The 25253-nt window shown below is 43.0% G+C and overlaps 1 protein-coding gene across 6 annotated transcripts in view; it reads left to right on the forward strand.

Moving 5' to 3' along the window:
- Positions 1-25253, forward strand: part of NFE2L2 (NFE2 like bZIP transcription factor 2) — a 183834-nt gene that overhangs the window by 148852 nt on the left and 9729 nt on the right. The window contains exon 1 of one of the 6 annotated variants that reach the window (XM_082658476.1): positions 1063-1135. The exons of 4 other annotated variants lie outside the window; for them this stretch is intronic. Coding sequence is in view for 1 of the 2 variants with exons in the window: in XM_082658474.1 (XP_082514600.1) it covers positions 12473-12520 (48 nt within the window). In the remaining variant the exon portion in view is untranslated. Of the gene's footprint in view, positions 1-1062; positions 1136-12402; positions 12521-25253 lie in introns of those variants that run through there. One more of the 6 variants, XM_082658474.1, reaches the window with a different exon arrangement.

Genomic DNA, 25253 nt, shown 5'->3' on the forward strand with positions numbered 1-25253 from the left:
GCGGGGGCGCGAGGGAGCCGCGGCCCGGGAGGGACAGCCGCAGCTGGCCTCTCTTCCCGTCTGTGGCCTGAGCCGGGACTGCTGCGGCCGCGCGCACACCAGAGCCGCTGCGCTTGCGCTGGGGCCGGGGGAGGGGAGCTGGGACCAGAGGGCTTGCGAGGGGTGTGGGGACGCGGCCGGGTGGTGGGACTGACAGCGCGCCCGCAGCCCCCGAGAGAGACTGTGTTGGTGCTGGGGGGCTACGCCCTCGCGCGTGGGGCGAAGGGCGTCTCTAACCACGCCCCGGGCCGTTGGAGCCCCGGCCGGGCCCCCTCCCGAATTTGAGCGGCCCGGAGGCAGCGGGGCAGGAGGGGGCGGACGCTGGCGGTCTGAGCCGGCGCGGCCCGGCCCTTCCGGGGCTGTGCGGCTCCCCAGCCTCGGAACCGGCAAAAATGTGCCTAGTCACGGGGCCGCTCTCGGGGGAACTGAGGTCTCCTTTGGGCTGGGAGCCGGAGTCCCCCCTCTGCCGCTGCCCCTCGGCCCATGACCTCCGAGGGCGCGAGCTGCGGCGCCCTCACTCCGCTGGGCCGTCTGAGGGTGCTTCTGTGCAAAGTAATCGATCGGTCCATCCATGGGATCTCCCTTAGGCAGCTTGGCGAGAATGCCCAGTCCCCAGGGTGGGGGCGGGAGGAGGTCATAAAGTACCCAGCGCGCTAGGCTGCCCCGACGTACAGCGACCGAACCCCGCCCCACGCGCCCCCTCGCGGCCCCTGGAGCCGAGGGAAAGGTTCGGGCTCGAAGACCGGGAGTTGTCCCCGTGCAACACGCCGGGAAGTGGCGCCGGGGCAGTGGACTCTGGGGTCAGAGGCGGCTGCGCCCCCGGCCTCTCGATCCCGGCGTGGTGCCTCCCGGGGGGCGAGCTTGGCCTCGGCCGCCGTGACAGTGGTCGGTTGGCTGTCACGGCGGCCCTCAGTTGGCCCTTTCGTGCTTTATAGCGTGCAAACCTTGCCGCGCCGGGGCCAAGGGAAAAGTTGGAGCTGTTGATCTGTTGCGCAATTGTTATTTTCCCCCGGGCGGCTTTGTTTTTGGATTTAGCGTTTCGGAATTGTAATTCCAAAATGTGTAAGGCAGGATATTCTGTTCTGTGCTGTCAAGGGTAAGAGTTTCGAGTGTAGATTAGAATTTCTTTTGTTTTTAGACTGTTACTAAATTTTGTTCTTTTCATAGATTGATTCTCCCTTGGGTGCTTTATTTTGTTTTCCTTTTCTGTTTGAGAATTTGCCTCGATTTCTTATTTTGTTGCTTCATTTGCGAGGGCAGAGGGTGGGACAGCTGTGTTTCATAAGGCTTTGCTAACAAGTTCTGTAAATTATCACAAATGTGAAAACAAGTTTCTGTATATACTTTGTAGGGACTTTTAAAGGAGTAGATATTTTTATTTCCAATTTTTTTGTGTGTGTGAATGGGTTCTTTGGAAAAATATTTGGTTCAAGGAAATGTGTAACTTAATAGGAACGGTAAATACATTTATGCTCTGAAACGTCACGTTTTAGACTAATCCTGAAGATCTAAAGTAAGGTTTTGAGTTATTGACAATGTACTAATTGTGCTTTTTTTTTTTCTTTAAATCTGTGTCTTGAACTTTCCCCTAGTAATGATTAGGATTGGATTCCCCCTCCCCACTACTACGAAGAAGTAAATTGTGCTTTCCGATTTAGCTGCTGTTCAAGACTAATCCCTATAGCCATTTCTTTAATACTCTGTGTGACCCAAAGACATTTAATGCTAATAGACTTTAGCTTTTCTAGATTCAGGAATGTAGCCTAGAGTGTTATTAAAATTTTTTTTTCTTTCTTTACTATATGATTTAAGATTCCATCTATACTGCTTTCTCTTTTAAATGTGAATTTTCCAATTATGTTTGTTAAGGTAACTGCTTTTCCACCTTTTGTAATCAGACATCAGTTTGCATATTTGAAGACTATAAAAAAATGGAATAAAATTTGTAATCAATTTCATGCCTATAACTATGATTCATATTAAATCTTTGTAGTCCAGAAAGATTTGAAGAGTTAAAAGTGGATTCTAACCTTTTGTCAAAGAAAAACCAGGTGTGAAGTGGTACTGGGATACAGTTTTTCACCCTCTGTGCGGAGGAGGTGTTGATGAACAGCAGTAAAGAGAGTTTTATATTCTTTATTTCCAATAGCTGGAAGGAACCATCCATTACTCTTTTCAAGGGTGTCTTGGAGAAAGTATTTTTGTATATGAGGGATGAAGTTGATCTTGGACTAGACCAATGAGATAACTTTTAAAGAAAAATAGCACAGGTTTCTCATCTCCTGAATGAATGTTGAGCAAAGAACAACTTGACTTTTTAGATATTTGAATAAAATCTCTTGAGAGATTGTGAAAGATTGTAGGAGGGTAAATACATAACTCACATAAGTCTTTCTGCATTAAAAATAACTTGGGCCATTTGGGACTCTTTCTTTCTTGTTAACTTGGGTTTTTATAAACAATGCTGGGGGGAAAAAAACTCAAAACCCGACTTTCTTTAGGATAACCAGGAAGAATTGAAAGCCAGATACATTAGTTTCCTTTCTTTATTATTATTCAGGATGAATTATACTTACAGAGCTGCATGAAGAAAAGAACCCTCTGTGGACTATAAGCACATTTTTTTTCTGGGAATTTTCTCTCTATTGGCTGAACGCATTTAAAGGGGGTTTTGCATAAATAATGCTTCCTCTTTGATTTTTCCTTGATCTGCGGTTAACTCGTCAGTGTAAACTCTTGGGGTCAGGAAGAGTTCGGCACTAACGTGGTCATAGATGAGTTATTGAGTATTTCCTTGTGTGCCAGGCAGCATGATAATTGCTTCACGTGCATAATTTCACAGTAACCCCATGGGAAATACTATTATCTCCAGTTTCTAGGCGAGGAAAGAGGCATACAGCTGCCCAGAGTTCTGGTTAAAGTAACCCAACTACTGAGTGACAAAGGTGGGATTCAAACCTAGGTAGTCTGACTCCAAACCTATGTAGAATGACTCCACTTCCAAACTGGACCAAGACTAGTTAAACTTTAAACAGGAGGAAACTCTTACACTTTAAAAAGTGGATAAATTGAGAAAAACTCAGAGAAGGACAGGCAGGGATTTAAAAGGTTAATCTCTGCACCTTTTCTAGTTACCAAGAAGTATCATAACTTTATATTTTGTGTTTGTGAGACGGGAGGTGGACCTTGAATACAGTGAAGGTAAATACAACCTATCAATTGGACTTACCACATGGAGTTCTTTTAAGCAAGTTGCAGAGGCCTAGCGGGGTTTAATTTAGAGAGACAGGACTATTTCTTAATATAATAATAGTTTTTAAAATTCTTGGTATTTCATCAGTGTCCAAGATTCTGCCTCATATTTTTCAGGGGCTCTTTTCCTTTTTCTTAATTAAAATTCTTAGTTCCTGGAGTCTTTGTTTAACTTTATTTGCCTTGTTAGTTGGTACATTCTCCTGGTCCGTTGGTTCTTTTTTTTTTAAACATCTCTATTGGAGTATAATTGCTTTACAATGTTGTGTTAGTTTCTGCTGTATAACAAAGTGAGTCAGCTATACGTATACATATATCCCCATATCCCCTCCCTCTTGCATCTCCTTTCCACCCTCCCTGTCCCATCTCTCTAGGTGGACATAAAGCACTGAGCTGTTCTCCCTGTGTTATGCAGCTGCTTCCCACTAGCTATCTATTTTACATTTGGTAGTGTAGATATATCAGTGCTACTCTCTCCCTTCGTCCCAGCTTACCATTCCCTCTTCCCGTGTCCTCAAGTCTATTCTCTACATCTCCATCTTTCTTCCTGTCCTGCCCCTAGGTTCATCAGAACCATTTTTTAAAAAAATTTTTAGAGTCTATATATATGTGTTAGCATACAGTATTTGTTTTTCTCTTTCTGACTTTCTTCACTCTGTAACACAGACTCTAGGTCCATACACCTCACTACAAATAACTCAATTTCGTTTCTCTTCATGGCTGAGTAATATTCCATTGTATATATGTGCCACATCTTCTTTATCCATTCATCTGTCAGTGGACACTTAGATTGCTTCCATGTCCTGGCTGTTGTAAATAGTGCTGTAATGAACATTGTGGTACATGACTCTTTTTGAATTATGGTTTTTTCAGGGTATATACCCAGTAGTGGGATTGCTAGGTCATATAGTAGTTCTATTTTTAGCTTTTTAAGGAACCTCCATCCTGTTCTCCATAGTGGCTGTATCAATTTACATTCCCGCCAGCAGTGCAAGAGGGTTCCCTTTTCTCCACACCCTCTCCAGCATTTATTGTTTGTAGATTTTTTGATGATGGCCATTCTGACTGGTGTGAGGTGATACCTCATTGTAGTTTTGATTCTCATTACTTTAATGATTAGTGATGCTGAGCATCTTTTCATGTGTTTGTTGGCAGTCTGTATATCTTCTTTGGAGAAATGTCTATTTACGTCTTCTGCCCATTTTTGGATTAGGTTGTTTTTTAGATATTGAGCTGCATGAGCTGCTTGTATATTTTGGAGATTAATCCTTTGTCAGTTGCTTCGTTTGCAAATATTTTCTCCTGTTCTGAGCATTGTCTTTTTGTCTCTTTTATGGTTTCCTTTGCTGTGCAAAAGCTTTTAAGTTTCATTAGGTCCCATTTGTTTATTTTTGTTTTTATTTCCATTTCTCTAGGAGATGAGTCACAAAGGATCTTGTTGTGATTTATGTCATAGTGTGTTCTTCCTATGTTTTCCTCTGAGAGTTTTATAGTGTCTGGCCTTACATTTAGGTCTTTAATCCATTGTGAGTTTATTTTTGTTTATGGTGTTAGGGAGTGTTCTAATTTCATTCTTCTACATGTAGCTGTCCAGTTTTCCCAGCACCACTTATTGAAAAGACTGTCTTTCCTCCATTGTATGTTCTTCCCTCCTTTATCAAAGATAAGGTGACCATAGGTGCGTGGGTTTATCTCTAGGCTCTCTATCCTGTACCATTGATCTATATTTCTGTTTTTCTGCCAGTACCATACTGTCTTGATTACTGTAGCTTTGTAGTATAGGCTGAAGTCAGGGAGCCTGATTCCTCCAGCTCCATTTTTCTCAAGATTGCTTTGGCTATTCGGGGTCTTTTGTGTTTCCATACAAATTGTGCAGTTTTTTGTTGTAGTTCTGTGAAAAATGCCATCGGTAATTTGATAGGGATTGCATTGAATCTGTAGATTGCTTTGGGTAGTAGAGTCATTTTCACAATGTTGATTCTTCCAATCCAAGAACATGGGATATGTCTCCATCTGTTCGTATCATCTCTAATTTCTTTCATCAGTGTCTTATAGTTTTCTGCATATAGGTCTTTTGTCTCCTTAGGTAGGTTTATTCCTAGGTATTTTATTCTTTTGTTGCAATGGTAAATGGGAGTGTTTCCTTAATTTCTCTTTCCGATTTTTCATCATTAGTGTATAGGAATGCAAGAGATTTCTGTGCATTAATTTTGTATCCTGCTCCTCTACCAAATTCATTCATTAGCTCTAGTAGTTTTCTGGTAGCCTCTTTAGGATTCTTTATGTATAGTATCATGTCATCTGCAAACGGTGACATTGGCTCTTTTTATTTTGAAATAGTGTTCAAAAATAAGTTTGGTAGTGAAGATGTTTATGTATATGGTAAAGAGTGGGACAGACAGGGTGGTTGAAGGAAAGTGGGAAAAATGGGGAGAATTTGAGTTGAAAACAGCTAGTAGAAACCTGTTAGCTCGAATTAAACACTAATCTGCTGTTTTGGCATTTCTGATTTGAAGCAAGCACAAGGGCTCAGGTCTGTCTAATTGGAGTTTTCTTGGGGTTTTGAGTGTGGTACATTTCAAAATTAAATACTTTATTTCTTAGTCCTTATTATTAAACAAATTGTTTTCAGAATTATTGTCTTATTTGTCTGAGTTAAGGATGCTGCAGGATTTTTTAGGTTTCAGTGGATGATTTGCCTAAAAGTTGGTCTGACTAATCCCAGGCTATTTAACAGTGGTCAAGTCACTTCTGAAAGTTTCCTGGAATCTCTTGTTGCACACCCGGGTATGCAACAGATTTACTAAATGCAGTATTTACTAAATGCAGTATTCAACAGATTTACTAAATGCAATATTCAACCTGCTTCCTTCACCAATGGCTGTATGTTTATTCTAAGTTTACTGTAAAATGGAGAACAGGGCTTCCCTGGTGGCGCAGTGGTTGAGAGTCCCCCTGCCGATGCAGGGGACACAGGTTCGTGCCCCGGTCCGGGAAGATCCCCTATGCCGCGGAGCAGCTGGGCCCGTGAGCCATGGCCGCTGAGCCTGCGCGTCCGGAGCCTGCGCTCCGCAACCGGAGAGGCCACAACAGTGAGAGGCCCGCGTCCTGCAAAAAAAAAAAAGAAAATGGAGAACAGAGTTTATATTTTGATAATAAGATTTCTAGGAGTTTTAAAAATGTAATTACCACCTGCTTTTAAATATGCTTCAACAAACATTTATTAAAGAGGCTCTAAGATACAGGCCAAAACTTCTTTCATTGATAATGGTATGTTTTCTGGAAATGAAAGCAAAACATATATTCAAATGTATAACGTTCCCAAAAAGTGTTAGAAAAAATACAAATGGGGTTCTTATAGTAACTTTCCCCGCCAAGACAAAACAAGATTGCTAAACAAAATCCTATCTTGCCTAAAGTAGGAATTTTCTCTGGGTCAGCCCCTCCCACAGTAAACACTTTTTAACTATTAGTACGAAGAATTTTAGGAACACTGAGGATAGGAAGCACTTTAACATATCGTTTTTATGGTATATGTCCTGTAACACCTGTGTATCACAGAGCCTTATATATGAAAATCTTCCTCTGTGTGTGAGCATGTAAGTTTATTTGGCCCAAACTCTGGTAGAGGTGAAGACAAACCCGGGACGTAAGAAGTATTTAGAGCACCAAATTCATCTTTCAAAGACCCTGTTGATAATTGAGAGTCACTGTAATCCATCAACAGCCTGTATTCTGGTTTTTTAGTTGTTTATTTTTTTGGCCATGCCGCAAGCCTTGCTGGGATCTTCCCTGACCAGGGATTGAACCCAGGCCACGGCAGTGAAAGCCCAGAATCCTAACCACTAGACCATCAGGGAACTCCCAACAGCCTGTATCCTGAAGGATTAAAAAAATTCCCTGGCAATGCTAAATTAGTCATTCCATTTCTCACAAACTTGGAAATTGAAACTTTGGGGCCTTTGATATCGGCAGCGTACTGATGAGATCCAAACTCTCCATTGCTTTTCTTCAAATCAGAGAAGAATGGTTGGGTAAGAAAAGAAAACTATCAGATCATTTGGCTTTGAAGCCTTCTTCTGAACTTAGAGTTTTTATTTTGTGCATTAGGCAATTCTCTAATTGCTTTTTAAAATCTCTGATACTTGTCTTATGTATGTATCTATGTTTTTTTCCTCTACAGCTAGATTGTAAGTTCCTTGGGAGCTGGGCATAGAATTTATATTTCTCTCCTCTTTTAAACAGCTTTATGAGATGTAATCCGCATACTATACAGTCCACTCATTTAAAATGGACAGTTCAGTGACTGAGTGTATTCAGAGTAGTACAGCCATCATCACAATCAATTTTAGAACATTTTCATCACCCCAAAATAAACCCATATCCATTAGCAGTCATCACACCCCATTTCCCCCAAACTCCCTTAGCTCCTGGTAAGCACTCATTATTCTCTCTTTCTATGGATTTGTCTCCTGGATATTTCATATAAATGGAATCATAGCATGTGTGGTTCTCTGTGACTGGCTTCTTTCACTTAACGTGTTTACACAGTTCGACCATACTGTAGCATGTATCAGGACTTTGTACTTCTTATTGCCAAATACTATTCCATTATATGGATACACTACATTTTATTTACCCACTTATCAGTTCATGGACGTTTGGGTGGTTCTACTTTATGTATATATTTTTGTTCCTTGTGGTAATGGTTCTTAAAATTCACTGTATATTAGAGTCACCATCATTTAAAATACTGATGCCCAGGCCTTACCACCTCATTACATTAAAATCCCTGGGGGTGGGACCCAGGCATCAATATCTTTTCAAGCTTTGGAAGGAATTCCTTTGTGCAATTAGGTTTGAGAACCAGTACCCTAGAGAAGCTGGCACAGTGCTTGGTACCCATGAAAGGTATTTATATTTATAGAGTGATTTAGAAAATCTGGTTAGGATGTTGCTTAATTCATGAAAGGAAGTGTTCTTATATTTGATCACTGACCTTCACAGCCTTAAGATTAATACCTAAATCTGGGAGATGTGTTTAAGATGCCTGGTGAATGTTTGAACTTCAGTAAATATAATTTGAGCTCTTTAATCCCTCATGGAGATTTGGGTGATAATTTTGTCATCAAAAGGTTTTCCCCAAGTGGGTTAGTAGAAGTGTGTTTGGTCAGGAGTGTGGCGAGTGATAACCTGCAGCGTAGATTATTTGGCAATCACGTAGAAAAGGCAGTGAGGACCAATGCAGGGCACTGGGGAGGCTGGAGAGCTTGGAGGCCAGGACCCAACACTGCCTCCTAGAGGAAGCTCTGAGCTCTGCATTCCTGGGCCTCTATCTTCCTCCATTGAAAAACAAAAAACTTAACACCTACAAGGCCACTTTTAGCAACTCAGCTTTTTGATTCTCTGTATATGCTTGGCAAAGTCAACTTTATATTCTGACCACAGTGGTTATCGTTTGTACTTAACCTGGATGGTTTCTGGTTTACACTTTGGAAACTGGGGCTAACTTCTGAATTGTGTGTGTGTGTGTGTGTGTGTGTGTGTGTGTGTGTGTGTGTGTGTGTGTGTGTGTGTGTGTGTGTGTGTGTGTGTGTGTGTGTGTGTGTGTGTGTGTGTGTGTGTTGCACTACACTCGAGGGTGTGGTTCAGTGCCTTCTGAAGCTGCCTCAGCCCTGCCTTGCAGACAGGGTGGGAACAGGGCCAGCAGGGCGTGGGCGCCCCGAGCCAGCTGTGACCTCTCTCCAGTGTTGCCAGCCCCATCTTTGTGTGGCCCAGGTCCAGTCTTCCCCCGGCCATCACGTGATGGGGGGGTACATCTAGTCTGCCCTCAGGAAGCTGCCTGCTTTTCTAATTCTAGTCATCAGTAGTTTGAAATTCTTTTAACCTGTCCCTCCTATTATTGTTTTAAGATTAAAAAAACAGTCCTGTTCTTTCGCTTGTTTTGTACTGAATGATGTACCTATGTGTTTAAAGTACCTGTTAACGGTATTTGCAGTGCATGCTTGTATTTCAGTGAATCATTCTTCGCATTAAATGCCCTTTCCCTTTTCTGGATGTAGCCGATGTAGCCCACCCCCAATTCTGTTTGGGAGTCAGGGACAGTATTAACTGTGTATGTAAGGGGCCTGCTGATAAACGGTATAGAAATTGGCTTTACTCCAGACTGGACGTTCTTGTGTGTGCTCTGCTTCAGCACAGAATTGTATGGATTACACGGATGCAGAACCCAGCCTATCCCCCGGCAATTCTAAGGGATTAGAATACAGGGAGCAATGATTGATCAGGTTCTAAGGCCTTCTGTGAACAGAATCGGAACAGGGGTGTGACCCAAGGTGGACGTGCACTGCTTCTCCAGGTGCCTGAGGGTTGGCTTATTAAGAACCTGTGCTTTTTGCTGGTGGGTTTTACAGTCCTGGAGCCAGGGAGTCTTGCTGCTGTGGCTAGAGGGTGTTGAAGAACCATGAATTTTTTTGACCTAGCCAAAAAAATAAAATCAAATTCTTTTAATCATTACAATCCTGGTAATGAAAACCACCAAAAATAAAAACTATCATTTTTTTTCTTGTAATAGAAAAAATTGCCAGTTTTTGAAGAAGTTATTTTGTTCTTGGTACTTCTCAATGAAACATGTTTAAAATGTACATTGAGAAACCAACCCCAGAGGACAGGGGTGGGGCCGGTGTGCTTAGTGCTACCCCCAGCTTGTATGTTCTTTCTCTGCTGGTTCCCAAGCTGAGACGAGGCCAAGAATGAGAACCAGATTGTGGGTTCAGGTTCTTTCTTCTCCAGAGACAGAGGTTCACCCTCTGCTAGACACTTCTTTACCAGGCTGCACGTTTGGGAGAATCCTTGGGGCAGTGGACTGAGAGTGGGGAGATTCCAGGTAACCTTCCACTTGGAAAAAGGATTCTAGAAGTAAAGGGGGAGAGGTTGGGAGGAAAAGGAAAACTAGTTTAAAGGATTCATTTTAATGAACCCAGGAGGAATGTAGCTTTTTGGTCTCTTCTGTACCACTTCGATTTGCTCCTTGACATGCAACTTGTACTTAGGTCCTTCATGTGAGAAAAGGGAAAGCATTTTGGGGAGTATTTACTTGTGCTGTGTTTACACTCATTATCTTTAGTTCTTTTAACAACCCTGTTAAGGTACGTTTTGTCATTATTGAGAAAACTCTTTGGAGAGGTTAAGAAGCAGTCCAGAGTTCGGTTTAGGAACTGGAAAGCACATGAGGTATTTTAAGCAGAAGGATTTCATATAGGAAATTAATTATATAGGTGATGGGAGAGCCGAGAAACCAGACAGACAACCCAGAGATTAGCAGCCTCTGGAAACCACTTGCCAGCCCTAGAGCTGGAGGGGCAGAGAGAGGAGGTGGAATTCCAGGGCCTCACCGGCCCTCCCGCAGCTGGACCGAGTGAGGAGCTGGGGCCACTGAGAGAGGGGCTCTGCCTCCTACCATCCAGCGTCCCCCGCTCCTCTCGCAGACCCCTGCTGGAATGTAGCTGGAAGCCATATAGCAAGGGAGCCTGGGGATGGATGGGGAAGGGATCTGGGGGCCGTGGGCAAATGACCAAAGCAGTCACATAGCTGGTAAGAGCTAGAGCTGGCACTGGAGCATTCTCTGCCATCAGAGTCCTTGCACTTTTCTCCAAACCATCTTCTTTTCAGGAATCTTTGACCAGACATGATGCTTTGCCTTTGGGGCACTTGGCACACCTGCTTGGGGGCAAGTTGCGTGGGAATCCTATTAGACCGCAGTGCCTACTTGATTCTGACTTGCATGGCACATTTTATGCTATATATTTCTTCTGGTTAGCGGAGTGCACATATGTGACCACAGAGTGATTCAATAATAATGAAATGTTAGGAATTCCTCTCAAGAGTGCGCGGATGGAGATTCCATTAGGGGAGTTCCCAGATTCGATAAGCATCCCCACTATTGGTAGGTTCTGTGCCCCCTTCCCCCATGAGGTGCCCCTGGGATGCCAGGGCAGGATTGATTATATACGGAAGTTTTTGGTGTTGCTGAAGGACTTGGGCCTCTGGGTCTTGAACTTGGGGGGAGGTTCAGAAAGGAGGAAAAGCATCTTAAGAAGAGCTGGGGGAACATCTCTTCTATTGATCCTGAAAAATAAAGCCTTTTCTCCCCAGAGAGATGTGGGTAAAAACGACCCCCCTTTCCTCTGTCCCTGTGGGACTCTTGGAAACCTGCGGCTCCGGAGCGCATGGCATTGCCCTGTGCTACAGGTTTCCAGAGTTCACTTGATAACAGCACCGTTGTGCCATCAGGTTTCAGTGACCGGTGTGTGTGCTGGCGGAGCTAATAATGGAGGCGGAGGGAACAATTACTCTTTCATTTTTGTTCACATTACCGACTCTCTTGCATTACCAACTCGCTTGCAACGTTATAAAGAGAACCAACCTTTGGATGTTACAAGACATCAGGATACAGGCAACTGGCAATTTCAGGGGGAAGAAAAAGGGGAAAAACTAACATTTACTGAACAGCTGCTAGTACTGTACTAGGTCCTGGACATGTTCCCTCTTACTTGATCTTGACAATAAAGCTATGGTGATGGCGGCTGTTACCCCCTTTTTACAGACTAGGAAACCTATTCAAAGAGGTAAAGTAACTTGTCCATGGCCATGCCACTCTCGATGGCAGAACAGGGATTTAGAAAGTCCGTCATCACTGCTCTCCCTTCCTTTCTTGCTTTCCTTCCTTGTCTGATGACTATGGGTGTTTGGTTAGATGCTAAAGAATGAGGGGCTCCTTTACAGAGATTCATTAAGACAGTGTCTCTACCTCAAGGAGCTCCCTCAGTGTTCCTCAAAGAGGGTACCGCTGGCAAAGGGGCTGGACTTCTCTTTGGAATGGGGGGTTGTCCCACATTACAGGGTATTTAGCTTCACTGTGACGACCAGAAAGGGCCGCCCTCCCCTGTCCCGACACCGTTCCAATTGCTTCTAGGTGGTGGTCCCAGCCCCAGTGGAACCACTGTGATGCAGTGACTTCCAGAGACAGTTTGAAGCCGGGATATTAACTGTTTGTTCTCAGGAAACCTCAGGATATTCCTTGTTCTTTGCAGGGTAGCCCACCATCTCCTCCGATGGCAGCCTGTTCATACCTCTTATTCTAAACCAGAAGGGGGTAGTGGGAGAGAGAACACAGAACGTGATGAAAACTCTAGAAACCAGAGGGACCAAGTACACTTCATTTACTCAGGTAGAGTGTCTCCTTCAGATCCTTTAACACAGAGCAGTTTTATTTGACCTGGTGATTGTTACCGCTGCTATTTACCATTTTTCCAGCCTATAGCTGCAGGGAACTAGTCCTAAAAAGATAAGCTAAACATTTTTTTAAATTTCAGGGTGAAGTTAAAAGTCATATGCCACACCTCTCTGGGTCTTGACTGCCTTTTCTACCGGGTACTTTTTGAAGAAGTTTGGGTACTGAGGACAGATAGTAAGGGAAGCTATAGAGTAGCTGAAGAGGTTGAGCTATTCTGGTGATAGATTGATGCTTTAGAAACAAAGTCTAGAATAGGGAGGAAAGTGAGGTTGCCCACTTTCTTGTCCTTTTCCTGACAATCAGCCTGAGGGAAATAGCTCGTGTCCTCTATGAAAATACAGTTAATCCGCATTTATATTGACTAATTGTTATATTATCCAGATTACAAAATTCCTTAATGGGTATTTGAAAATACTATCACATTTGTTGTCTCAAAAGATCAGTTTTATTGTTAACCTGAAGTAATGTGCATTTATGATTCTTAAGGTATAATATTTTGTTTTTAGTAGAGTACCCAAAGAAAAATTTGAATGAAGTTAAATAATTTTTCTATGACTAGTAGTTGGGCTATAACTGATACTAAACATGATACCTTTATTAAGTAATTAGAATTCTTTAACCCCCCAGACACCTTAGGTACACAGTGAAAATGCTGAGTTCTAAGCCTAAATGTAACTTATTCATTCCACAAGTATTATTAGGTATTAACACGCCCTAGGGAACTTTCAGGGCATGAAGTTGTTTTAGTCTTCTAAGATAGATAGTGTAGCAAATATATTATCCTCCTTGAAGGACATTTGCTTCTCAAATTACCCCTTCTCCTAATTAATCAGTCCCTTTGTTCTTTGTACACCTGGATTATAGGGCATGTTTCATATCATAATGAGTATAAATTACATCTCCATCTCCCCTGCTTAAGGTATGACTTCCTCTAGGATAGGGACTATGTTTTTGTCATTTTTGTAATTCTGGTGGCTCGCACCATGCCTGGTGCTTATTTAATAGTACTTGCTCAGCAGATGTGAGAGCGAATCCATTACTGCCCTCTTGGAACTTGGTATATATACAAGTGATATTCATTGGTGATACATGACAGCGCAGAGGAGAAAATGTCACTTCCAGCTGGGGTGCTCAGGGAGGACGTCCTGGAGGAGGTAGCAGTCTATCTAGATTTTTTAAGCTGGTAGGATTCCTCTTGGCTCAGCTTCACTTGGAAGCTGGAGGAAGGGTGCAGGCGTGATCTGGCCTGTGGAGGCATATAGGGTCACTCGGGGTGAAAAGGTTAATGTGGGGCTGGCTGAACAGGGCCTTCGGTGCCCATGCGTGGCGTTTCACGTTTATCTAAGGCATTTGGAAATCATGGGAGGTTTTGGAAAGGGCAAGACACATGAGCTGGATGTGGACAGGAAGTTATTATGGCCCATGCATCAGAAGATGGGCAGGTGTCGGCAGAGATGCTGAGGGGCTCTGGCTGTGGTGCAGGTGTGGCTTCGTCGCCTTGGCATCACCAGTGCAGTATTGAAGATCTGTAACTGTCACTCTGATCTGTACCACCTTTGTTAGCCATTTAAGAAGAAATTTTTTTAAGCTCCCTTTTTCAAGGAGGGAGTAGATTTTTCTCCTATTGGCCCCATTGTGAAACCATCTGTGCTCAAGCTTGCAGGTCCTGCTGTTCCTGGGTTTTAACAGAAACTCATCGCCAGGGTATTCACTCCATTGGTGAAAGGAGAGGAAGAACGAGCCAGAAGTTGCCGGTTTGCTTTTAGGATGAATTGTTTTCTTCTCTGTGGTGGCACAGGGAGAGTTTCTCTCTTCCTGACCTCCGCTAAGATCCCTTTGCTCTCACCGTCTTCCTTCAGCTGGGACCATCTCATCCTTGGCTTCCGGCCTCAGTGATTAGCAAAATTCACCCCAGAGAGAAAAAACAGACAATATCCTCTCTTTTCTGTCCCAGAAAAGAGGCTTTGCTTGTGCGCCCTGAGCTAACAGATGTGGGCATCTAGCAGTGTTGGGGAAGGCAGCCGCAGTCTCTCAGGCTCTTCCACATGCCGGCCAGGTGCCAGGTGCTTTCACACACTGATTTTTGTCCTGTGTACTCCTTACTCCGCCCTGTGAGGTAAGGAGCCTTATCCCTGACTTATACAGAGAGAATCGAGGCCCAGGGAGCTTGAATGAGTGATAATACAGTGGGATGTGCCTTGGCTTTATCATCATTAGGTGTGGGTGATAGGTATGTCACAGCATTCTTAGGATTAAGTAAGAACTGGGCACAAGACCTAGCATACAACAGCTGGTGGCTGTGATGATTATTATCATAATTATACATTTTCTTTGTCAGGAATGTTTGAATGTGTGGCATCTGAGATTTCCTTGGCCCACTTGAAAAAAAAAATCCCTCCTTGAATTCTGGTAATCCACGCCCCTTTTCACTCTTCGCTATAAGCTGCATATTCTCCTGTGGCTTGTCCTGGTCTCATGTGAGGACCTGATTGTTGTGGAGACAGAAAACCGATCAATGGCAAGGCCTTATGTGTGCCCTGTCTCCTCTGTGGGATCCTCCAGCTTGTCTGCTGGATCCCCTGCTTATGTGGATTGAAGAGCCATCTCTTTGAACCCCATGCCAGACACACTCCTTCACTGGTAGCAGAGTTTCTTACTCTGGGGTTCTGGGCCTAGAGATGGGGCAGTGTCCACAGGCAGGTTGTATGAACAGAAAGAGCTGGTGGTGGGGGGGTGGGGGGAAATGTGTTAGTGGAAGGCTAAACCCAGCCTTCCTGAGCTGACCCCTGTGGCCTTGCCCTCTTCCCAGCCCCAGCCCATCTTTTAGTCTTTAAAGACTGAAATATTTCTTCTGTAATAACTACCTCTAAGTAACTCTTTAGAAAGGCAGAGTGGTGAAGGGAAAGACCTTCTATAAGACCCATGGGGGAGATGACACAGCTGAAAACTTTTTACACCCACTGCCCTTCGGTGTTGCCATGTGATGTCTGATGTAAATACATCAGGAGCTCACCTTCTATTTTTTGTATAGTGGTTAGACCCAGAAGCCTCAGAATTAGATGCTTCTCATGTTCCTTTGACATCTGCAACAGGTGTTGAACTTATTAATAGCGTTAATACCTCACCCCTGGCTTGTCTTCTGTATTTTTAAGTGGCATTCACATACCTTTTTCCCACATGAAAAACAGTTCTGTGAGGACAGGTATGATGTCTCGGTTTTTCCTTACAGCCCAGAGCTCTCTGTACAGCTAGTCAGCAGCAGAGCCCTGGCAGGACTGCACTGTGCAACCTCCCTAAAGAGGCCTCGGGTATTCTGAGTAAGAGCCTCTGTTATGTGAGTTCTTCTGTAATATAAACGGTGTGGATCTTAATACCACCTTCCTTGCCAATTGGTGTGAGTACAAGTGAGCTTATGGGTACAAGTGCTTGGAAGAGTCTTGAGCACATAGAAAGCGCACAGTAAATGCACTTACTGTTATTATTGTTAGATTGTGTCATACTTACCTTTACCTGGATTTAGCATGTTGGCACTGTGATCTTTTGTTTTCAAATCTTAATGTAAAGGCTCACCAGGTAGCCATTGTCCTTACATATTTATTTAGTGGGTTAATTGAAAAGATTTACCTTAAGGAAAGTAAAAGATTCCTGTACTGATTTTTTAAAAAATAAGTTTATTTATTTATTTTTGGCTGCGTTGGGTCCTTGCTGCCGCGTGCGAGCCCTCTCCAGTTGCATAGAGCTGGGGCCCCTTCTGGCCGTGGTGCCCGGGCCTCTCATTGCGGTGGTTTCCCCTGTTGCGGAGCACGGGCTCCAGGTGTGCGGGCTTCAGTAGTTGTGGCGCATGGGCTTAGTTCCTCCGCCGCGTGCAGGATCTTCCAGGACCAGGGCTCAAACGCATGTCCCCTGCGTTGGCAGGCGGATTCTTAACCACCACGCCACCAGGGAAGCCCCTTCTATACTGATTTTAAGAGAATGAAATGTGGTATATATACTTATCAATTACTTTTTAAGAGGTCCAAATTGCTGCCTGGCAGTTGGTGACAACAGTGGATACTGTGCATGTTCAAATGTATACATTTGAAGAAGTTGAAATGTCATTTCCAGACTCAGGGTTAATTCATAACCTTAGTTGGAACAGATAGTATTTTCCTAGCACCTAAGCCCCTTATTTCTACCCATTCTTCATATGCCCTTTGCAATAATCTGGTAATTGTGTGGCCTCTGGACAAGACATTGCTCATTAACATCAGGGTGATCCCCTGTGGTCCTTATGAGCCCTCTTAGTAACTTAAGACTCACACTGTCACTTTCAGGTCATTGAAGTAGCTTTTTGCAAATAATTGCTAACAGTATAAATACTGCCTAGTGTCCTTTGGAAGGGTTAATGTTACGGTGTTGCGAAACAGAGGAGTTTGGTTCATTAGAATTCCCCCCTAAGGAGTGTGGAGGACTCACTCTGTAGGTCCCCAGAGCTGCACTGTCACTTGCCATTGGTCACTTTTGACCACTTGAAATGGGGCTGGTGTAACTGAGGATCCGCATTTTTAATCTTAATGAATTATTTAAAATTTAAGACAGAAGCAGGATAAGATATTTTTCTGTTGAATATAACTTTATTCTGGGGGGACAGCATTTCATGTGATGCCTTCAGGTGAGATTTGTTATGTATGTTGAGTGTTTTGTCACTTCTAATAGCTCGTTAATAATTGAAACATTTGGGTTACATGATAGAATAATTTTTTGACATGGGTGAAATAAATATATTGTTTAAATTAAATTCACTTTTTTTTAGTAAGGCTACTAAAATTGTTTAAATTACACATGTGGCTTGCATTAGATTTCTACTGGAAAGTACTGCTTTAGAGCATCTGTTATAGGTAGATGAAATTAGCTTGTTTTAAAGTTCAAAATTAGTTTTCAGACTTGTATTTTTGACTTTTTTATAATCAGAGGTGTTTAGAGGAAGGAATCTTAGGAGTCACTTAACCCAACCCTGTCCTTCAGCAGATGGAGAAACTGAGGTTAAAAGTTACTGTAACATGGCATGCCCTAATTCTAGACGGGTACTGAACTTAATGTTCTTTATAGCCTATTGCTTTGGGTCCTCGGTTTACTCGGCATTGGAAACATGGTGGGTGTCAGGGCTGCAAAGAGCTTCCACGAGATCCAGACCAAAGAAAAGGCCTTTAAAAAGAAATTATTTTAGGCACGGAGAGAAAGGAATTTTTGTGCTGTGCCTACCAGTAGACAGGGTGATTGATTCCATGTTTGACATGTATTTTTGTTGGGCAGTATAATGATACTTTCATGGGGAATAGTAATAAGGTACAAATAATACCCACACTTTGTGTGATCATTTACTTTAGAAAACTCCATACATCTGGCTTTCATATTTTAATTTAGAGAGTTCTTTTCCCAAAGCCAGAGATTTTAAACCAGACCCATAGCTTTTGTCCTTGAGAAAAAGACTGAGAGCTTGACTTCATGTGTTTATTGTTTAGGTACGTTGCCTGAGATCATTCGGTAAAAGTTTAGGCCTGTTTTATGGTATTGTTTTCTTATTAACAAAACTGACTTAAAGGAAGAAGCCACCAACAACTGCAATGGGCACCCTTAGAGCAAACCAGAATTTTATTTCTATTTTGAGGCATAGAGGAGGAAAGGGAGGCATTGCGAGTTATTAAATGGTGATTTGATTTATGGGTCTGTCCGTCAGGTTTAGAGAGGGCTGCTTCTGCTACAGATGCAGCTGACAAGCTGGGCAACCTTTGATATTTAACCTTTCTGAACCTGTTTCTTCATCCCACTGATCTTCACACAGAGTAGCATGAGGATTAAATGATACAGTCATGCAAGTGAAAGTATTTTGTGCTCCGAAAGCACTGCAAATGGAAGGACTGGTGTCTTGAGGGCTTCCTTTCTCCAAGCAGTTGTAGAACTATTTCTGAGGTCACACTTGGTCTTGGTGAGGCCTTGGATGAGTCAGTCACGTTTGGAATGTGCATTTAGTGGGTCCAAGGCTTTGACCCCATGATTTGGGAGTTCTCAGGGGTCCACTTTAATTTTTTAAATTTTTTTTAGACTTTTGCTCTTGGTAGTGGAGACGATCTGCCTGAAGTAAGGGTTAGAACTGGGAGGCTCTTAGCCCTATTGTATTGAGCATGGACACAGACCACCCAGGATTTAGAGATTAGGAGTAGGGAAAGGAAAGTTCTCTGCAGAAACTTCAGTCAGGTAACAGAGTTTTATAGGCCATTAATTTGGCTGCAGGGTCGAATGCCATACAACAGTTTTGTAAACGTCTGTTTTCAAAATAATTCCTAGTATTTCATGAATTTAAGGAATAGAAATTGCAATAGGGGGACTTCCCTGGTGGTCCAGTAGTTAAGACTCTGCACTCCCAGTGTAGGGGGCCTGGGTTCGACCCCTGGTCGGGGAACTAGATCCTGCATGCATGCTGCAACTAAGAGTCCACATGCCATAACTAGGGGTTCACATACTGCAACGAAGATCCCGTGTGTCACAATGAAGATCCTGAGTGCCGCAACTAAGACCCGGCGCAGCCAAATAAATGAATGAATGAATGCATGCGTGCATGCAATAGGAAAGTCTAGTTTGAAATCTAATTTGTGTTAGTTGACCAGATGCCCCCTCCTGGGTTCTGCTCAGTCAAATGAGACCTAGGGCCATTTAACCATTTAGCATCTCTGGGCCCTGGGATTCTCATTTGTAAACCTGGGGTTTGGTCTGTGATCTGCAAGATCACTGTCAGCTCCCCTTAGTCAATTGTGTGTTCAATGTAATTTAATGGCCAACAGACATATGTTTCTGAGAGACACATCCCTAGACAAGGATGCCTTTTCCTGGTCTTTAGAGAGCTGGTGGATGGGTCAGCCTGGCTGAACCTGCTTTTTCTTTTATAGATTATACTCCATTTAAAGTTATAAAATATTGGTTATATTCCTTGTGCTGTACATTGCATCTTTGTGTCTTATTTATTTTATACCTAGTAGTTTGTTACTTCTTAATTCTCTTCTCCCCCAGGCCTCTCTTCACTGGTAACCACTAGTTTGTTCTCTGTATCTGTGAGTCTTTTTCTGTTTTGCTATAGTCATTTGTTTTATTTTTTAGATTCCATATATAAAATGAAAACATAACAGTATTTGTCTTTCTCTATTGGACTTATTTCAGCAAGCATTAACACCTCCAGGTCCATCTATGCTGTTGCAAATGGCAAAATTGCATTCTTTGTGGCTAATATTCCATTGCATATATATACACCACATCTTCTTTAAACATTCATCTCTTGATGGACACTTTGGTTGCTTCCATATCTTGGCTGTTGTAAACAATGCTGCAGTGAACATCAGGGTGCATATATCTTTTCAAATTATTTCAATTATTTCAAATTCAAATTATTTTGTTTTCTTCAGACATATGCCCAGGTGTGGATTTGCTAGATCATATGGTAGTTCCATTTTTAATTGGACTTGGTTTTTCTTTGGAGTTTACCTTGCCTGTTAGAAGGGCTGAGGTTGCTGATTTTGCCTGTTTCACCTGTTGAGACTTTGCCTAGCCTCTGTCTATCTGTGTGCACCGTGGCCTTTACATTTCTTGCCCCTGCAGATGTTTTACCAGCTCCAAAGGCACCAACCAAGGTTACCTTGGCTGGACATAGACTGGTGATTAAACAAATGCTGTTTGCCGGACAACTGATTGTATGTATGTACAGTATATTCTCTTCTTTAGTCTTAATTTTGTTATCTTTAAAAATAGTGGGAGGGCTGATTTTGAAATGATTCTGGAATTACTATAGGACACCTTGTATCAACAATTACAATGTATTTATTGAGTGGGTACCACGTGCCAATATGCCGCAAGGTGTGAAGGACACATGAGTGGGGAACAGAGTGGGGAAATGAGCATTTCTCATTGCTGGTGGGGTGTAAAAGGTACAGCCTCTGTGGAGAGCTGTTTGGCAATGTGTATCATAAATAAAAATGCATATACTCTTGACCAGCAATTCCACTTCTAAGTATCTATCCCACAGATAATCCTCACACATTCGTGAAATGATTTATGTACAAAGGTAGCCATTATAGCATCATTTGTAATAGCAAAAGATTAGGAATAACTTAAAAGCCCAATGAGGGGCTGATTAAGTAATTATTAAATAATATAGTACATCCTCATAATGAAATACTACTCAGCCATTAAAAATAATGGAACAACTCTAGGCCCTGATATAGAACCATCTCTAAAATAAATAGGGAGAAATAAGTGTGGAACATTATGATTATATGCTACTTGTGTGTGTGCCTACGGGTGTGTATTTAATAGAATATCTTCCTAAGAACACAGAAAACTGATGCCAATGGTTGCCTTGGGGAAGGATAACTGGGAGATTACTTTTGCAACTTTTAAATTTTATACTATGTACATCTACCATCTATTAAGAAAAGACATTGTTGGGCTTCCCTGGTGGTGCAATGGCTGAGAATTTGCCTGCCAGTGCAGGGGGACATGGGTTCGAGCCCTGGTTCGGGAAGATCCCACATGCTGCAGAGCAGCTAAGCCTGTGTGCCACAACTACTGAGCCTGCGCTGTAGAGCCCACGAGCCACAACTACTGAAGCCCACGCACCTAGAGCCCGTGCTCCGCAACAAGAGAAGCCACCGCAAGGAGAAGCCTGCGCACCGCTACCAGGAGTAGCCCCTGCTCGCTGCAACTAGAGAAAAGCCCGTGCACAGCAACAAAGACCCAATGCAGCCAGAAACAATAAATAAATAAAATAATAATAAATAAATTAAAAAAAAAAAAGACATTGTCATGCCTTGAAGGAGTTTGCAGTTTAGTCAGACCAGATAACATAAGATATACAAAGTACGGGGTAAATATTGGCTTTATGGGAAGATTTAAATGCTAAGCTCTGTGTGTGCCGTTGACTGTATTTGCCCTGAGTCATCAGGAAGGGTGGGTCTGAGCTTCAGCAGAGCCAGCTTCCAAGCCTTAGCGTCCCACCTGGGGCTAAAGCAGTTTGCAGCCTTTGTCCTGCAGTGGTGGGAAGAGCCCACAGGCTCAGAATCAGTTCTTGGTTGGGGTCCTGGCTCTGCCACTTGCCAAGCATGCAATTTGGGGCAGGGATGCTCGAGGCCCAAAGCCTAATTGTGCTCATTCGTAGATGAAGATAAGCCACCTCCCCCTTGCTCTGCAGTGAACACCCCTGCAAACCATGAAGTGCTCGGCAAATGCCAGCTCAAATAGAAGCTGCGAGGCACCTGCAGACTGGCAAGCTGGGGCCAGAGGTGCAAATTGAAACAGTGAAGCAAAAATGTATCTTTTTCCCCCTCTGCCAAATAACTTGGCAGGATTTGTAAAATTAGAAAAGTAGACCATAGTAGTTTTGGAATCCTTGACCTCTGACCTTGGGGCAAGTCATTTCATCCTCTAGACCTGTTTCCCTATTTGAAAAATGGAAGGGGCTGTGCGTCCTCTGGGCCCCTCCAGTCGCAGCGTTCTGTGACAGTGTGGCATTAGCAGTAATTCCCATCTCAGCTGAGATGAGTCATACTGACCGAAAAGTCCACATGTGAGAAGGAAGTCTCTGAGAATTTTCCTCGTGCTGGAGGATCTGAGCCTCTGGGGGGAAACGGGGAGGGGTGGGGGGATTGCTGCCACCAGAGGGGAGACCAAGAAAGCAGAGTGAGTGGAGATGGGTTGTTTGTGTTCTCCACTCCAAAACCTCCTTTGCTTTCAGATAGTCATGTGGACTAGATGTTTGGAAAAACCCGGCTTACCCCTTGTTTAAGCGGGTGGGATGTTCATGCAGTTGTGACTGGCGTACTTAAGTCAGTTGTCACTCCTGTGAGGTCTTTCTGTGCAGTTTAGTGACACTTCCTCTGTGCTGCCTTGGCTCCTACATGTTTCTCCTTGAGTCTCTAAACTGAGATCAGAGACTGTCCTCTGTTTATCTCTGTGTCCCCAGCACCTAGCGCAGTTCCTGGCACCTGAATGGCGAGCTATATGCATGTAGTAGATGGGTTGCTGGATTAATGATCCATTTAGGGTAGTATGGACACTAAATCTTGTTAATCTTGACCACCACCTTTATTATAACTATCACCATTCTGAAGTGATCTTTTAGCTATTAGTATGAAATATTTCATACTCAAAAATTTCACACTAAAAAAGAAATTAAAGACCCCCCCCCTTTGGAAAGTATTTTAACAGGATGCACAAAAAAGAAAAAAGTCTAAATGTTTTAGAGTCTTTCTATATTACAATATATAATACATTTGTATCTAAAATTCATCACTGCCACCACCAGCACAGGCACACAGGTCTTTGGCTACCGGCAAGAAACAGCAGGCCTGGGTGACTGTCCCAATTCTTAGCTTTTAAAGCTTAATTGTAGGCAGTTAAATCTGAAAAGGAGCTTTAAGGTAGAAATAAATAATTTCTGTTTACAAATGCAGGATCCACAGAGGGTGAAGGATCACTGAGGAAGTTCAGAAGTGGCAGTAAAGAGCCCCAGTAGTTCCAGTGTGCTAGGGTACTGCCCTCCCTCATGGGGGCTGCCCTTTAGGAGGAGGGGCAGGAGGGTGAGCAAACAGGGCTGTTTGAGCTCAAGGTAGACATCTGACGACCTGGTTAGTCCACGCTAGGTTAGTTTCAGTGTATGTTAGGTAAAGTGAGTTAGGGAGTTAGAGCCAGTGCACCTGAAGGTTATATTGGTAAGATGGGTGTGTGTGTTTTCCTGTAGACTCATTCTAATAGTGATGGAAGACCAAGTCACAAAGTTCCTTTCATGTGCAGAGGACAGCATCCAGGACTGAATACATTCATGGCTTCTTCAAAATGGGGAAGAGATGAGAAAAAACATGTCCTGAAGTTTGCTTATCTAACCAAGCCATTCTCTTGACATAGTGACTGACCCTTGCATAAGCCCTTTGATTGAGGCCCAGCAGCAGCATCCTGCTTAAATACAGACAACCAGAAATTAACTCTGCTGGCACCCAGATATGAAACTTCCCATGGGAAAGTTGGATCCATCCACTTTTCGTAGCAGTGGCCTCACCTGCTATTTTGGAAATTAACTGTCCTTTATGATTTATTTTTGGCCAAACACATGTGCCTCTTGAGAAAATAGTCCAAGTTCCTAGTCTATTCACTTTCCAGTTTTGCTGTTATCTTTGCATCATGCTTTACAGTGTACAGACAAGCGTAATGGGTGAGAGTTCCAGTAAACTGGCTGGATCACATTTCTTAGATTGAGTCATTGCTGAGAAACTTGTTTGTGAACAGGAAGCAGCCCATGAAAATGTCTGTACACAGTAACAAGCTGGACTGTGAGGAAACTGGACCATTTTTTAGCTGAAAGACAAAAGGGTAGAAGGATGCATCTGTGATCTAGGGAATAGCAAATTTGTGATCTAGAGTTTGGTTTTTTTTAATTTATTTTTTTGGCTGCGTTGGGTCTTCGTTACTGTGCTCGGGCTTTCGAGCAGGGGCGAGTGGGGGCTACTCTTCGTTGTGGTGCGCGGGCTTCTCATTGCCGTGGCTTCTCTTGTTGCAGAGCACAGGCTCTAGGTGTGTGGGCTCAGTAGTTGTGGCTCGCGGGCTCTAGAGCACAGGCTCAGTAGTTGTGGCGCACGGGCTTAGTTGCTCCACAGCATGTGGGATCTTCCCGGACCGGGGCTCAAACCTGTGTCCCCTGCATTGGCAGGCAGATTCTTGACCACTGCGCCACTAGGGAAGTCCCTAGAGTTTTAACTTGTTGAATAATTCATGTCTTGATGTGTGTTTGAGATTTTTTATGCTGTTAAAAATTGCTAGTTATTTTAATGAGAACCTACTGTATAGCACAGGGAACTCTACTCAGTGCTCTGTGGTGACCTAAATGGGAAGGAAATCCAAAAAGAAGGGGATATATGTATACTTATAGCTGATTGACTTTGCTGTACAGCAGAAACTAACACAACATTGTAAAGCAACTATACTCCAATAAAAATAAATTAAAAAAGCAAAACAAAAAGAATTGCTAGTTATTGAAGATTGAGGAAATAATCCCTGGTAAGTTTTCTCGAGAAGGAAAACTTGGATTAGTGGTAACTTTTACCTGTTAGGAGTCTCTGCTGACATAGAAACTGGTTGCTAGGCCAGTTATTTTTAAAAATGGAGCTGTAGTTAACACAGATTAACCCAGTGACATTTACACTTGGCCTAGGTGGCTGTAAGTCCCCTTCCATCTCTAACATTCTGTGATTCTATATAAATATGTTTTTTTGTGATCTTTGTTTTTTATCACCTGCTCCATAATTATTACAGCAATATATTCAGAAGTTAGCAAATCAGTCCAGTAGACTCAAAAAAAGTACCTGAATGTGGGCAGACTGTAGAGAATAACCTGTCATCTCATCTGCCTTCTCTAGAAGTCTGAGAAAACAGTTGGCCTTGTCTTGTGTATCTTCTTGTAATGAAGCAGGAGAGAAGTAAATAGGCAGATAAATATTTATGAAATAGAATAGTCATCAGTGAGATGTATTTTAAAAACACACCTGCTTGGTGTCATTTTACTTTAGGAGTAAGGATTGTGACTGCAGAGTAGAGCCTTGGGAATCAAGGAGATCTTTGTTGTTGTTCAATCAATTCTTCAGAATTCGAGCAT

Source organism: Grampus griseus (genome assembly GCF_964374135.1).
Source record: "Grampus griseus genome assembly, chromosome: 7".
Lineage (NCBI taxonomy): Eukaryota > Metazoa > Chordata > Mammalia > Artiodactyla > Delphinidae > Grampus > Grampus griseus.